Source organism: Onychostruthus taczanowskii, unplaced genomic scaffold (genome assembly GCF_017590055.1).
Source record: "Onychostruthus taczanowskii isolate IOZ18803 unplaced genomic scaffold, ASM1759005v1 scaffold27, whole genome shotgun sequence".
NCBI classification, from domain to species: Eukaryota; Metazoa; Chordata; class Aves; order Passeriformes; family Passeridae; genus Onychostruthus; species Onychostruthus taczanowskii.
In genome coordinates, this window is record NW_024500017.1 from 871,368 (window position 1) to 888,127 (window position 16,760).

The 16,760-nt window shown below is 33.6% G+C and overlaps 1 protein-coding gene across 3 annotated transcripts in view; it reads right to left on the reverse strand.

Annotated features, from left to right (window-relative positions):
- CSMD3 (CUB and Sushi multiple domains 3) overlaps positions 1-16,760 on the reverse strand; it is a 577,908-nt gene that overhangs the window by 56,664 nt on the left and 504,484 nt on the right. For 2 of the 3 annotated variants that reach the window (XM_041407558.1, XM_041407556.1), the window contains 3 exons: positions 12,946-13,131; positions 11,438-11,632; positions 9,583-9,756 (listed from right to left, as the gene is read on the reverse strand). In XM_041407558.1, coding sequence (XP_041263492.1) covers positions 9,583-9,756; positions 11,438-11,632; positions 12,946-13,131 — 555 coding nt within the window. The remainder of the gene's footprint in view (positions 1-9,582; positions 9,757-11,437; positions 11,633-12,945; positions 13,132-16,760) is intronic. The other variant, XM_041407557.1, reaches the window with a different exon arrangement.

Here is a 16,760-nt window from a genome sequence, read left to right on the forward strand (position 1 = left end):
ATCCATTCAGAATGTAGTAGAGTTTTTTGAACATGCTCCAAAGGAACTAATTTCCCTATCCTATATTTCTGACTATAAACAGGACTAACCAGATGAGGAATAAAAACTGAGCTGTAAAAGATTAGTTTCTATCAAAATACAACCAGACAGTCTGCAGTGATTCAGATCACGGTCAAGGAAATATTTTTTTAGTTGCATTGAATTAAAATATATGGCTTGGTTCCTAATCAAGAATTTAGTGTTGCTTTATGGCAGAGTGGAAGCAGAATACTTCACTAGAAAGGTCAATCTCTGTTTCCTGTGCAGAGAGAATAAAACTGAAGTAATTCAACCTGTGAGGTAACTGACATCACAGTGTAGTTTCTGCAACTGTGCATGGACTTTACAAAATCCATACAATTTCAACAGGTGAAAATTCATTACAAATCATCTTTATGTCTTGCAGTAATGTCCCAGTCTCACTCCAGAAAATTTAAAGTAATTTTAAAATCCCATCCTCTTAATCTACTTCCTTTCATTTTCATAAACCTGTCAGACTCTATTTTTGACTACTTTTGACTTTTGAGATTCTTTTTTTCTTTTGACTCTCTTCAACATCTACTATATACAAGGAGAGGGGTAGTGGATGTTGCTTTCCCAAAATTCAGCAAAGTATTCAATACCATTTCCCACAGCCTTTTCCTTCACAAAAGGGCAAGATACAGATTGGGTGGGTGGTCTTCAGGATGGGTAGGGAATGGATTAACAGGCTGCACTAAAAGGGTGGTGATCAATGGTTTGCACTCAGGCTGGAAACCTATCACAAGCAGGGTTCCCTAAGGATCAGCAATGGGCCCTATGACATTGTATCTTCATAAATTAGCGGGATGATGGGATTGAAAGCAGCCTCACCAAGTTTGCTGATGACACCAGACTGGTGGTGAAGCAGACATGAGAAGGAAAAGACATCTTACAGAGAGACCTGGGCAGGTTGGAAGAGCAAGTGGGAAAGAACTGTTTGAGGTTAACAAAAACACCTGCAAGATTCTGCCCTTGGGATGACAGAACCAAGGAGGCCAGAACAGGCCACGATCTGTGTGGCTGGGGAGCAGGGTCACTGAAAGGCTCCTGAGGGTCTTGGTGAACAAGAAACTGACTGTGAGGCAGCAGTGAGATGCAACAGTAAAAACAAAAAGGGTCCTGGGCTGCATCTGTAGAAATGTTATTAGCAGTGGTAGAGATGTGATCATCCCACTCTACTCAGTGTCTGCCAAACTGCACATGAAAGATGCAGAAAGATTGAGACAGACTGCAAAGGCAGGTCATGAAAATAATCAAAGGCTGAAAAACCTCTCCTACGAGGAAAGGCTGAAGGCATTAGGTCTTGAAGAAGAGAAGGCTCAGGCAGGGTGCAGCTCATGACAGGGTTCCAGTACTTAGAGGGTGGCTACAAAAATAATGGAGGCTCTCTCTTCACATGGAGTCACATGGAGAGGATGAAGAGCAAAAGGTGCAAGCTGCACTAGGAAAGGTTTCATTATGGCATAAGAAAGAATTCTTTTGACAGTAAGAACAAGCATTACCCAGAACAATCTATTCAGACATGATGGGAGTTTACATCACCGGACATTTTCAAAATGGGACTAAACAGGTTGCTAGGTAATCCCATCTCAGCCCCCCTTGCCATGAAATGTTGGATCAGATGATTTTTCAAATTCCTTTCCAGTTGGGCTGTTCTATGAGTCTGTTACTTCAAATCCCTCTGTCTTGATTATTTCCTCCCACTCTGTATAACAGTTATATCTTTGGAGCACTAACTATATTGCATGACCAATTGTGAGCTTCCCACTACTAGTAATAAAACATATTTTTGAAACAGCTCTATCCCTATGTTAGATTTCTAAACTGAATTCATGAAGAATATTATAATGCTGTATTATAAAACTGTAGTTCTGTCATAACAGAATTCTAAATCAATCAGTGAAAGTGTTAAGGAAGAAAATATCATTAAAACCAGGATACACCAGACTTGTGACACATTTTTTATCTCAAATCAAAACAAGAGATTCAAACAAATAAACAAACAAACAAAACCTTGGGGATTCGCAGGATTTTTTGCTAGTTTTTACTCTGCTTTCCAGAGGAAGTTTACTGTGACTGAGGGATATACAAAAAAAGATTAAAACCAAACCAAACAAAAAAAAAGAGAGGAAAAAACCCCCAAAACCAAAACAATCCAACACCCAAAAATTATGAGTTCGGCATTATTTGTTTTATTTAAAAAAACCAAAAAAACTGACAACTGTCATGTAGGTGCATGTGGTAAGCAGTTCACTATGTTTGCTATGAAAAGTATAAATAATGGTGTACATAGTTCCTGATGAAAGAATATTGGAGAACTTTACTGGAATTTCCACTGATTCATGCAGGTAAGTAAATTCCATAAGATCCAAAAAAGTTAGAGAATCATTAATATTTTCCAGAACTTTTATTCTTTGCTTTATTTTCCCACTCTATTTTACACAGCCATAGAGATGTTCTCTGCCAGAGAAAATTAAGACCTCAACTTATAGTAGCTGCTACCATTACTTCTCCACTATCAAGAGGGGAAAAAAAAAAGCATAGAGGAAAAAAAACCAAAAAACCTCTCAAACCATCAAAAAACCTCTATCTCTATCAACACCTGTATTTGGAAGAGCAATTATTACTTCAATTGTATTCTGTATTTTTTTTTTCATTTCTTCTAAAAGTAATGTATTTATTTATTTTTCTCATGAATTTTAGTAGAATTCTTGCCTTTAACATTTTTCTATTAAGCTATCTAAGAAAATAATTCTAAGATGTTCATTATTGACTAAAGATAGCCTCGTATTTATTGCTATACATTCTGGTATTTTTTATTATCAATTCTGATGGCAAGTGTTTCTCAGGACTTTCAATTAAACTCTTATTATAAGGACTTTGTGACAAATAAGTATATTTGAATACCCTGGTAGTAAATAGCTGACTTTCCACTAAGTTAGGATTCTAGACTACATTAGGCTAAGCTATTCTAGACTGTTTTCACGACATCTTTGTCCATTGCCAATATGTCATTTTTGTGTTGTAGTTCCATTTTTTCTATGGCATAGATGTAGAAGATTTTTCTAGCAGTTCTATGAATCCAGATGAGACCTGTGGGTCTTAATGTAACCAGTAACTTGTAATACTGAATCAAAAGATACCACTTTTGTAAAGACAAGTGAAAATGACAAAAAAAAAAGTATTAAAAGAGACTAAATGTGAAGGTTTTACTGAGTAGCAGATTTGAGAGAAGAAATAAGAAATATAATAGTCTCAGTTTCCAGTCTAGCAAAACTTGAGAAGAATAAATGCATGAAATATTATTAAAAAACAAAATTAGTCAAAGATTGGGAATGAAGGATATTAATGACCTGTGACCACCAAATAAATTACCTAATTTGACATGAAATCCTGTTCTAGCAATGAAGAATGAGCATAATAACTTAGCGTCAAAACCTTTGAAACCATAGCTGTAAATGAGATTTCTTTTCAGCAGGTTGTTCCATGAGAAAATGAATAAATGAATACAGAATCTTTACATTAAATGGCAAAAAACATGCCTGTACATTAGTTGTCAGTAGTGTCAAGAATGAGCACAGTGGTGAAACAAATTACATACCAATGTATTATTGAAAACAGAGATTTATGTTATTTATTATTCAACAAAGTTAATTAACCTGTCAAGATGACCTCTGCTAAAAAGGGAAGAATTATATCCTGGCTTTTTTTTTTTCTTTACAGGGCTTGTATTTCATAAAAAGATATAAGAAGGCACAGCTCTGGACAAAACAGGGCTTGGGGCATTTCTCTTGCTATTTTCAGATGAGTCTTATTTTGACAGCTGTTCAAGCTGTACTAAAACTGTTCAGGATGAATGGTAAAGTTATTTCAAATCTTTTTTAATCTATGGCCCACAGCGGGAAGTTCTCTGCTGAATTCCTTGAAACAGCTGAATACTTATTTAAAGATGAACCATCATATACCTAATTTGAAAGTTTAGTTATTATTATACAGTAGTACTGAAGAACAAAGAGAAGCATATGGCTAACTCCAGATATATTAATTCAGTAACACTGGAGATGGAGAATCCCCCATAACAGAAATACCAAGTTTTAAAAAGAGATTTAAAAACAGTGAAGATGAAGAAGGTAGTTGCTTATATATTTTTCTAGAAGTTTCAAGTATGAAAATAGTGGCAGAGAGGTTACACTTCAGAGGTTACATAGACACAGAAAACTTTCAGTGGCTGAAAGCTGATTGAGAAAGTATATAAAATACTACTGACAGATTAATGCACTGAACATTCTTTGCTGTTAGCTTACATGGTTGCTTTGCCCCAGATGGTATGTCTGCTATTGTTTTGACTCACGGACAGAATTGTTCTCAGAGTTGATGGATAACTGATTTTTCCTTTATGAGTAACAGGCTGCCATCAATGACTCATTAGCATTTTAAAGCAGTATTTTTGTATGAAGAGTTGAGTAAAACTGGGATAAATATTCCCCAGCTAAAACATCAAAGGTTGTGTTCACATTAGAATTTTGGTTCAGATCTTCCTTCTCTTAAATGTGCTGAGTGATTTTACCACAAACAAATTAGCTTCCTTTCAGAGGAAGCTCAATGAGAAGCTCAACTAGGTGCACAAAATGTGTTTCATCTTCTTTTGGAGAAAAAGTAGTCAAAATTATTGACTTGTTGAGAACTTAAAGCCATATACGTAATGATGGCATTTAGCCCAGAGGACTAGACCAGATATGGTCCAAGGAAAATTCTCTGAACCATATGTAATGCAAATGTAGATAATTCTAAATCAATTATTTGTTTCATGATCTGCTCAGTCTGATGGATTATTTTTTAATTCAGACAAAGACACAGTATGTGAAGTGCAGCCTTTCTCTTAGGAGGAGAGATGAATGGTATTCTTAATGTTATTGTTTGGGAAGTGCAAATGTTGACATTTAATGTACACAATAACCTAAAAAGTTCTTTTCTTCTATCCATCTGCCATTACAAAGCTCCTCTAACTTTAACCATGTATAGGAACCACACTACCTTATGCCTTATTAATCAAATAAGCTTCAGTCTTCATTTTTGCATTTAATTCATAGGGACACTTTATAAAATCTCTTTATTTGAGATTTAATACTAATATGCAGAACTGAACAAAACTATTGTTCCAGAAGTTGCTGCATCTATCCTGTATGAAATAACAGCAGTGACTATAGGTAAATAAGAGATAGAATACCAACAGATCTGTCTAATCAGGATGTTTAGATGTCATGAGATATTGAGAAAGAAGAAGGAATTAAGAAATAATTGTTAGGTGTTGTAAAGCTAAGATGAAGAGGATGGAGTCATGAGTTCAAGAAATGTGAAAACTTGGAGTTAGCTCACCAATCAACAAAAAATAGAAATGTGCGTAAGATATCCTTCCTCTAAATGTTGGTTGAAAATAATATTTTTTGCTGTCTTTACATGTAGTTTTCATTGATGAGTTGTCTAAACAACATTTAAAATTATTATAAGTCATGTAACTAGCACAAGTGAGAGAAGCTCAGTTAGATAACCCCCAAAGAGAAATATGAAAATTTGTACATTATATTAACAATGAGTAAGGTCCTAGAAAGGTAGCAGAATTCTTTTTAATACTCTAAGAAAAAAGCTGCTCCATTATATATAAGAACTGTCTCTAACAGAAAGACTTTTCAAAGCATGCTATACTTTTCTTTGTCAGTTTTACTTTAAGTGTTTTTCACTAAGCTGTCTAAAATGTTTACCAAAATAATATATAAACATTTTAAAAGGCAAAAAATACCCAGTATTGTTCTGAAAAAACGGTGAAGAAAATCTGTATTAGAGAAATGTTAGGAAATGTTTTTCACCATTCATATACTAGTTAATTCTAAAGTGTATCTGAAAGTACTACAGAGTTATTAAAGTAGACCAAATTTACTTCTACTCTAGGAAATGCCCAGTTTACTAAATATTTGATTACAGGCATTAAAATAAATACACTAAAAAAACCACAAAACCTTAAAGTATGATAGCATATGTTTTTATGATCAATGTTATTTCTGACATTAAATTAAAACAAACAAAATTAATGCCATAAATAAAGGAAATAATACAAAATGTAAAATTGTAAATACGTAATCTGTAAATACTGTAAATATACAAAGTTTTCATGTAAACAGACAAAAGAAGAATAAATTTCTTGTTGAATATTTAAACATTTTTCCAAGAGGAAAATGTATAACAAAATCACAGATTTTTAAAAGTCGGATATTCAGTAAAAAACTATTCCATGGTTCTGAATGTTTCTCAGGATTTATTACAAAGATAGCTTCAGTGTTAACCAGTACACAAAAAGATCAAGCATAATAAATCTGAAAGACAGTTTGTAACCTAGGAGACACAACTGTCATGATTTTAGTATTTTCTTGTTATTTTATTCTAAAAGGCTAATGTGATTTTTTCACAATAAAATGTCCCAAAACATTTAATTTTTTAAACTTTGACAACAGAATTACTTCAGAAGCTCTATTCTGTTTTGTTTCATTTGTTTCTTTCAATTTGAACATTGTTACTTCTCATCAGCTATGGAGAATAAGGATCAAGAAGTCAATTTCTTACTATTATAATAATGTGATTACTCATGAAGTTTTACTTTATATTTAGTTATTATTTAAAGAAAAAATAAATGGGATTGAAAAAGGAAGGCAGTTGTGTTAAATGTTCTGGTTTTTGTCACAGATTAATTATCCATCTTTTAGTAAAAGAAGTCAGAATGACAAAAAAGAGCTGTGAAACCTACGATCACATTCTCACACTATTATGGCTGCCATCAAAACCATGCACTACTGTTCACAATGTCATGGAATAACATAACTTGGATTTTAGTCAATACTTTTGGTGATTTAAAGCTTACCTCAGTTCTAATTCTCATCTGTATCTCATTAGGTTCACCACAAACTACTTTGAGGTTCTACTGCAGATACTTAGATTCTTGTTTGTTCTACCTTTCATAAATTTTTAAAATTACACATACCTGGAATTAAGATCAGGCTAATACAACAATTAAATGTAATTATTTAAGTAGCTCTTTAGAAAAAAATAAGTGCTTTTTTATACAAAGTAGTTGAGAAGGGTATTATGTTATCCTGTAGGATTTCATGTATGTCATCAAAGTGTATTCCTAAGGGCATCTTCAAAACTTGAAACAGAAATACATTGGTAATCACTTCAGTCCAGGAACAACTACATTTTTCAGAAAATAAAAGTGGAAAGGTGTTGCAATCTGAAAAGCTCAGTTGTAAAAAATGTTTACAACTGAGCACAAAAACATCAGAAGTAGATAGTGAATATAACTGATAAGTTGCACAAAAGTTAATTTCTTTAAATACCCACCATTAAAATACCCACTCTGCAGCAGGTCTTCCTGCTGTATCTGATCTCCTTTCTCCCACGTTCTAATATTTCTTTAATTTCCTCCACTTCCCATACTTTCTGACAACAACCTTCTTTAAAATATTTCTTATTTCTGATTTGTCATTAACTGATCTCATCCCTCTTAAGTCTCAGTGTTTCTTATGGAAGAAAAAAGAATTGAACTGAGTTATTCTGTGTCTGCAGGGCACTCATTCCTGCACAGTGATGTAACATCAGAAGTAGTACAGAAGTAGTATTGTTGCAAGAGAAATTATGGCAGATGTGATTCTCTTCCTTTTATAAATTTGCTCTGTCATTAGCTTTTCTTTTTCTTTTTTTTTTGTTTTTTTAAAGCAAGGTGTACATTTTTTTTGTGCTGTATGATATATATTCTAATTTTTCTGAGCAATACATGGTTCCGTTCTCTTTTCAACAATTTGCCATAATAAACCTTCAAAGATATGCATTATAAGATTTACTGTAGTGCTATTAGTCTGATACAATAGGCTTGGTTTAGATTACTGTTTTTGTCCTCTAATTATATAGTTGTTTTCTTAATTTTTTATTGTTACTGGACATTATAGTGTATTAACTGAATAATAATGAAACTCTTACAAGAAGTAGGGGTCCTCTTTTAAATTGCAAGTAAAGATTATGTAATATGTTACTATTATTAAATAGTAACATATTACAATATTACAATTTTATTTATAGAGGCAAATGTAGGATAAATTCAATTCATTTTGTGCTGATCTTCACTTGGCATGAAGTTGTTTTGGCAAAATTCCTAAATGCAAGTATTTTTCCAAGGTGCTATTCACAAATAACATCCAATTTATCTATTTTTATATTATTATTTTTCTGAATAACATTTTTACATTTGTCCAAACTTCAACATCTGGAACTTCTGCAGAAAAATCAGTGAAAATAAAAACAAACAGGCAAACAAGAAAAAAAGCAGAACATTTTTATTGTGCACATAGCATGGTGCTCCAAAAATTTAGATTTAGAACATCTTGTCATTGCTGACAATTTAGAAGATGAAGAATATCAAGGACTTTCATTGTTAAAATGAAATATAAACAAAGCCTCTATCCCTCTCTGCTGCATGTCAGGGAACATTCCAGCTGCAGACTTGTAGCCTGATAAGCAACACTTCTGCTCATTCATAAGTCGTTCACTTATGTGAATGTTAGCAAATAATGCTGTTTCACAGAAGAAAAAATATTTGGGATTAAAAGTAGTTTAAAAAGTGAATGGCAATCTGTAAAAATGTATATTGCAACAAACACCTATATTTAACGTATATACTAGTTCAGTTTTCTGAGAGCATCAGTTTATGGATATTTTGTTATATGTTCATGCTTCTACAAAACGAGATACAATATGACTTATATATTTCAGTCTAAATTGGAATACTTTTGATTTCAACTGAAATTAAAATTTTGGTTAAATATAGAGTTAAAACCTATGTTTCCACAGTAAATATAATACCCCAGCTCAAGGTACACATGAAAATGAATCAGAAAGAAGCCCTGAAATTGTTTTATGTGTTGATTTTATTCATAAATAATTCAGGCAACAATGTCTGAATATATTAAATAAGAGAAGATGCCTATCCTTTTACAAGTAAAGGGTCTCAAATTCTGTAAAAAGCATCTGGATAGTGGCTTTCTCTCAGAAATAAGGCTGCACTGGTCCTGTCAAAGTTTCCACAATTTTTTTTTCCTCCTTCTGTATCTTTTCAAGGATACAGTTTAATTCTATGACACAACCACTTAGTTCAGATCTACTATGCAGATATTTTACTGAGGATATGTATTAGAGCTGACACATATAGAATCAATCTGTCTTGCTGCTTATGTATAGTTCTACTTTAAAGACATATACAAAAATGCAGTAACACAGATTTTGCAAGTTGTGAAAATAATAAAATTTTTGAAAACATAAACATAGTTCTAATTTGATGAGAAAAACAGTGCAGCCCAGCCACACACATGCAGAGCTCTCCCTAATGTGTCTGCTAAAAGAAAAGGACAAGGAAATAATTTTGCTTACTTTTGTCTCCTAGAGAGAAAGAAAATGGACAAGTCATGACAGTAGTATCCATACCTAAACATCTGGTCTCAATTCCTCTCCAGAGTCCAGATGACAGACATTCCCTCACTGCAGAGCCAACTAGCATGTACCCTGAATCACAAGTAAATATAGCTGTAGATCCATATGTGATTTGAGTTCCAATCTTATTCCCATTTGGAGGTGTAGGAAGTTCTCCACAGGAAATAACTTCATGACAAAACAAAAACAAAACATAAGTGTACAGCTGAGAATCACAAACACCCGTACAAAAATTTCTATTAACCATCAATACTTATCAACCAGTCAATCAGATAAATAAATTTCACACCTTGAAGTATTTTGGAGAAATCTGTAGAAATCATAGATTAAAACCTGCAACAAAAACCATTCCTTTCCCAGAAATTGTACTTAAGAGGGGGAGAAGGACAATTGAAATAATTTCTGCAAAGTTAAAAAAGGCACTCGGAACATTGTTGAATGCTGTTTAATTACCTTGGTTTTATCAAGTACCTTCTGCATGCTGGAACATCACAATTGCTATCAGATTTATTTATGCTTCCTTGGGAAGGGGCCATTTTGGTTTTCTAGATCATAATGAAATGCCTTCCCTAGCATTCACACATTACAGTTTCATAAAGAGTGAATGATATTGGAATTTATTGTTATTTATTTACAATTGAAAGCATCTTTTCAAACAACATAATGTTTTTCTCGTCAATTTTAATAATTAACAAAGCCAATTTATTAGTAGTAAAGAAGAGTCTGAAGTTAGGTAGAACACTTTATGCCTAGAAGAAAATAAGTCATAATATTTCAAACAAAGCTTCTCAAAACATAGCTAAAAGTACTTTGCCTTTTAAATTAAAGAGATAGAAATACAAATTTTGTATGTAGAATATCTATACACAGAGATATAGATATAGACAAATACACAGTATTTTTATCACTAGCAGAGATGAAATATTGCAAATAACTTTTAAAAATTCTCTAAATTATATGTTAGATTTCCAGTTATAAAGAACTCAAAATCAAGGCCAATTTCCAGTATAATTATTCAGTATTTGAAAATGCATTTTTAAACCTTTTTTTCATATATATTGTCAATAAATTATAAATGTATTTTAAGCCACAGTTATCTGGCTTATCTACAGGTCTTTTTAGACAATGTTGTATTCATACATAAACATGTGGATACACATATTTTTGATGCAGGAACCAAGATCACAGTTGTATCCCACTCTGTCAGAGGGTTCATCACACCATGTTCCATAAAGAAAAAGAGTTTTGCAGCTTCAAAGTGTAACCAAAACCCCACAGTTTTGAAAAAGAAATGTATAAACATAAATTTACAAAGAAATGTGCTTTTCACAGCAGTAGGGGAGGGAAACACAATTACAGATACATCTTTAGTTGGTTTAAATACCTGAATATTAATTTTTTTTTTAATTTTACTATTGCAGGTTACCAGCATACAAGCTAATGGTAGGAATGATGTAGATATGTGCAAATGCACACTACATGGTAACTGCCTGAAAGGAGAGATTATTTTATTTATCAAGTGTGCAGACAGGATACAAAGGTTTTGTATTTTTCAAGACTTGAGAGCATTCCTGATCTAAAATAAACATATAGGAAAATATTTCTTTTGTACCTTAATTAATTTAGGGACCTTTAAACTCTAGAAGTGTACCTACAGGTATGCCCTTGTCACTAAATTGAATGTATTATATTTGTAAATAACAACCTTTAGGATACCCTGGAATTCCAGCCAAGAAACACTTTTTCTAATTTACGGTTTTGAATACTAAATTAGTTAATTTCTAGTTCACCAAATAAAATATTTTTTCCTGAAATTTGTACAGCAGATGCACATAAAAGACATACTCACTTTGGCAGTAAGGCCGCTCATTTCTCCAACTCCAGGTGCCATTAGCAAGACACTCAATAGATGCTGGTCCCAAACCATAATACCCAGGATCACAGCTGAAAACTACTTTTGTTTTATACTCATAGTGTGAACCATTCACTATTCTCCATCTTCCATGCTCCAGCGTAAAAGAATTGATGCTTGGACATGTAACAACTTCCAAAATAACAAAAAGACATAGTTATTGGTGGCTTAGCATAGGTGAATTGGGAAAACCTATACCATTATTAATAAAAAAATGTATTCTAAACACAGTGACATAATCTTTGAAAAGTAAAGCTGTACTTGAAATTGGCTGTGGTTAGAGGGCACGAGTTGTCTCATTTAATTAATAATTACCCAGACAGAGAAGGGATTGTGTATGCAGAGTGATGCAGTTGGTGTAGATAGGAGCTATACCATGGTTGAATTCACTATAGGTGGACCTTCCATGACATTTTACATCAGGCACCAGAATCTTTACTAAAATATTAAGTACATTTACATGGAGAAATTATTTTTCTACCCAGGTAAACTCTATGAGATATGAAAGACTTCTTTGAGAGGCTGTACATTGGTGACAGAAAAAATCGTATCCATATGCAGGTTGTTTTTTCAACAGCTATAGATTTTTGTCTAATTTCTTAATTCTAAGTCTTCTTCCTCCAGAAATGGAACAATAACATTCTACAACACTAATAGAATAAAAAATAGTATAAGAAATATAACAATTTTTCCCACTATGTTTTTCTCTATTTTCAGTTGTTCTTTAGAAAGAGAAAAATTCATGGCAGAAGGAAATTTTCAAGAACAAGAAGAAATAAAATGGAGAAAAGGGAAATCCTTGAAAAGTACTCCAGTCTTAATTTGCTTTCATTTCCAAGATTCATTTGGGTGAGATAATCCAAATCCTAATGTGCATGAGACACTGATATCCCTATATTGCTCTTGCAATCACCTGGGTTTTCACATCCCATTCGTAACTGCTGATATCCATTTCATTTTGCGAGTTAAATGCATTTTCCCTGCAGTGATGTTCCCCCAAGTTTAGATGGTGTAGGACTATAATGACAGGATGAATATACATAATAAGCAGCAGTTTCAAACAATTACCACAGGTTTTGCAATTCTGCATAGTAAAAAGGGTTTGCTAACAGTACATGAATTATGCAGCTATCAGTGAAGAGATGACTTTTGCAGAAAACCTCTGCAACCACTCACTTTGATTTAACTGTAAATTAATTATTAGCTTGATTGTATTCTACAAGCTCTAGCATATTTATTCTGCTTATGCTGTTAAGTTGCAGTATGTCTTAGTTTCATATACTTCATATATGTATTTCATAATAATTGAATACCAGCAAATAATTCATAAATTTCAGTAACCTGAAGATGAAAGTTGAAGTCTTGTGAAGATTTGTGCCATGGATAAATAAACAAAATGTACAGACAGGCTTTTACTCACCAGAGACTTCTTACATGTTACTCACCTACACAGCGAGGTGTTTTATTGTGATTGCTCCAGGTACCATCAGGCTGGCAGACTGCAGTAGTAAGCTCTTTGGCTGACAGCCTGTATCCATCATTGCAAAAATAAGTAACGCGGGTGCCAACCAAGTAATCTGTAGTTAATATCCCACCATTTAGTGGAGCTTTAGGAATTCCACAAGATATTGCTGAGTAGAGAGAAAGACAAAGTTTTTTATGTCTTCAACATAAGTTTCCACTGACCTCAGATAGCTTAATGCAAAATCACTAGTCTTAAATTAATAAAAAATATTTTTAACTCATAATGTATGTTTTAAGCATGGGAATAAATTTTCTTAAAATTTTAGGGAATTGAATCCAATTAAGCTTTTGCATTTTGATGGAGAAAGTAAAAAATAAGAGTAATGGTTCATAACTCTGCAGCTAAGAATTCAATATGCAGATGATAGTACAGAAAATGGAACAGAAGATATCTGGAAAAAATATGACCAGCATGGTTGAATCAGTAAGGCACCAGTCTGAGAAACACACTTTCTTTGTTTCTGTGTCATATGATTTATGTTCAGATTTCTTCCATCAGTTGTACTTTGTGACCTCTGGCATATCACTAAAATTACCTTTCATCATTTTATATTTTTCACCTGAAAAGCAGAAGCAAAATACCCCTTTGAAAATATTGAATCATAGAATCATAAAATGGCCTGGGGTGAAAGGGGTCTTAAAGATCTAGTTCCAATCCCTCTGCAATGGGCAGGAACATCGTTTACTTCATCAGGTTGCTTAAAGTCCAGCCCAGCCTGGACTTCAACACTTCCAGGCATGGGGCATGCACAGCTCCTCTGGGCAATCAGTAAGGAATTCCCTCCTGATATGTAATTTGAATTGATCCTCTTTTTATTTTAAAGCCATTCCTACTATCCTATCACTGCATACTCTTGAAAAAAGTCCCTCTCCATGTTTCCTGTAGGCTTCTTTTAGCCCTCGTCTTTGTAATCTGTGACTTGTGAAGTGGGACTGAAGCACTTGTCAGCGAAGACTGAGTCAAAACCACTGCTGAGTACCTCAGCTGTCTCCATGTCCCAGGTAACCAGGTGTCCTGTATCCTTCTGGACAGGACCCACAATTTGCATAGCCTTCATTTTATCACCAATATATCTTTACAAGCTGTTTTTTTTTTTTTTGCCCTTGACAACCATGGACAGATTTATTTTATCAAGGCTCTAGCTTTTCTAACGTGATCCACAGTTGCTTGGACAACTTATCTGTATTCCTTCCAGGATGCCTGTCCTCACTTCCATGCTCTCTAGGCTTCGTTTTTGCATTTTGTTTTGTCCAGGAGCTCTTTGCTCATCCACGCAGGTGTCCTGAAATTTCTACCTGACTTTCTCTTTGACAACATTTCTGAGGATGCAACACTTCTGAGCTTGGAAGAAGTCATCCTTTGACTATTAATCAGTTATCTTTGTCTATAAAACTTTAAATCTAAGGCTTTATTCCTTGGTAGTCTACCAAACAAATCCATGAAGTGGCCAGATTCTGCTCTTCTGAAGTGGAGGCTAGCTAGCATCCACTCTTCTCACTGCTCTAAGGATTTTCTAACCTAGAATTTCACAGTCACTGCACCCTTCAGCTTTATATTCCTCATCAGCCCCTGCTTGTTGCAGATCCAGCATAGCATCTCTCCTTGCTGGCTCCTCTGTCTCTTAGAGAAGAAAGTTGAAAGCTGCAGATAAAAGTATAAGCTACTATTTCCTTTTCTTTAACAAAAATAATGTACCAAGAGAAGATTTGGTTCTAAATGATTCTCTGTCTGTTTTGGGACTAAAAATAAATACTAACCCCTTTCCACATTCTGAAACCATATATCTAATGTAGGTCAGATAAAAAAAAAAAAAAAAAAAAAAAAAAAGACTTAGGCATTTAAGTCTGAAGTACCTTACTTTGAAGTCAAATCTTGAGCCCTAAGAAAGTACCTATCATGCCGACACAGGAAGGTTAATCCTCTCAGACTATGTATAAATACTCAGGGAAAAAAAAGAGTGCAATCTATTTTTGCCCCTACTGGGAGCTGATCTGGCATAAAACTGATGCTTCATAAGCAATATAACAACTGTGTGGCACAGTACCAAAGATAATAATCACAGCTAAGACACAGGTAAAGCACCAATCCTATAACAACTTGCAGAACAGAGGTGTAAGAATCAATATTAAAATATTCTTGCATTGCCATAAAAAAACCCTTGCATATTTCAAGGAAATTTAAGAAAAAAAAATCAAAAACCACAGTACAGACACACTCTGCTGAAAAAATCACAGAAAAATATTTCTAATTTGCTATCACCCTGTCTTGGCAACCATAAGAAAATATACCTAATCACTGTCACAGTATCTATTGGCAAGTAGAGACAAACACACATTTAGAAAAAAATAAGAAAACTGTGATTAAGAAATTAAGACCCCCAAGATACTATAATTGAATTCTAGAGAGTATGAGGACATGACCCCAGAGAGATAAAAACTGACAAGTTAATTAAATGAGAATGTTCTTCTTCCATCTTTTACTGAACATCTGATAAAACTACTATTTCACTTGCCATCACCAAAGAAACAACTTCTATGACACTAAAATGAAAACATGTGACCATGTTTATTACTTCTTACTTGTTAATTCCTCAATAGCTTGGATTGCAAATTAGGCAAATCTACCCATTTCAAGATGATAACTATATGCTTGTATAAACAAGTAGCACTCTTTACTGCATAACTGGCCTAGATTAAACTCTTCCTTCAGAAGCATGTTAATGATAATAAGAGCTTTGAGACAATTATAAGAGTTGCCCGAACAATGTTCATTTTGTTACATCAGGACCAGCATTCTGTAGTGCATAAAATTAATATCCTCTTGCAAAATAATTATTACATGTAAACAGCATTGATTACAATCCTAAGCACCAACAAATTCTACAATATTGCTTATTCACATAATGCACATAATTCACATCACGTCTCTTTTACCAGTCAGTAAAATATATATCAGATAGATTCTCTTGTTAGAACACCTGAGATGTTCTATATCTACCATTAAGATTAATTACTCCTTCAGTATTAAAAAATCTCCATTAGTGGCTTGATAAATTTTGAGTCATATTATCCATGTTAAGAGTCAATCTTGTGACACAAGAAAAATATATCTGTTCCTTAACCCTAAATTTTTAAAAAGCAAGATGCAAACCAGCAAGGCTTGATAAGAGACTTTTATATAAATAACAGATCTCTCAAAGATCACTCAATGACATTTTAGTTTACAGCAGTTTTGATTTGAATTTCACATTTGTGAAAACCTTCACAGAAAAGTTGCCCAGAGAAGCTGTGGATGTCCTATCCCTGGAAGTGTTCAAGGCCAGGTTGAATGGGCATTAAGCAACCCAGTTGAGTGAACAATGTTTCTGTCCATCCCACAGGGATTGGAACTACATCTTTAAGGTCCCTTCCAAGTAAACCCTTGTTCGATCCTATGAAAATTACCTTTTAGTTAGGGGAATATGTAAAAAAAATCAGGAAAAGTTACTGCCATATCAGATACTTTGACAGGAAAAAATGACAAATAGGAAATATCCAAACTTCCCTAAAAATAGAGCTATCACAGAAATGTTTGGTCACTATATGTCAGCTTGTGCAACGTTGTTAATCAAATTGAAACATTAAAATCTATTCCTTTTTTACAAATTTCGAAACATAGTTCCAGTTCCAAAGATATACATTAAAAATATACACAGTCCTTGGAAAAACTTAGTCATATTAGTTCTCAAAGAACACC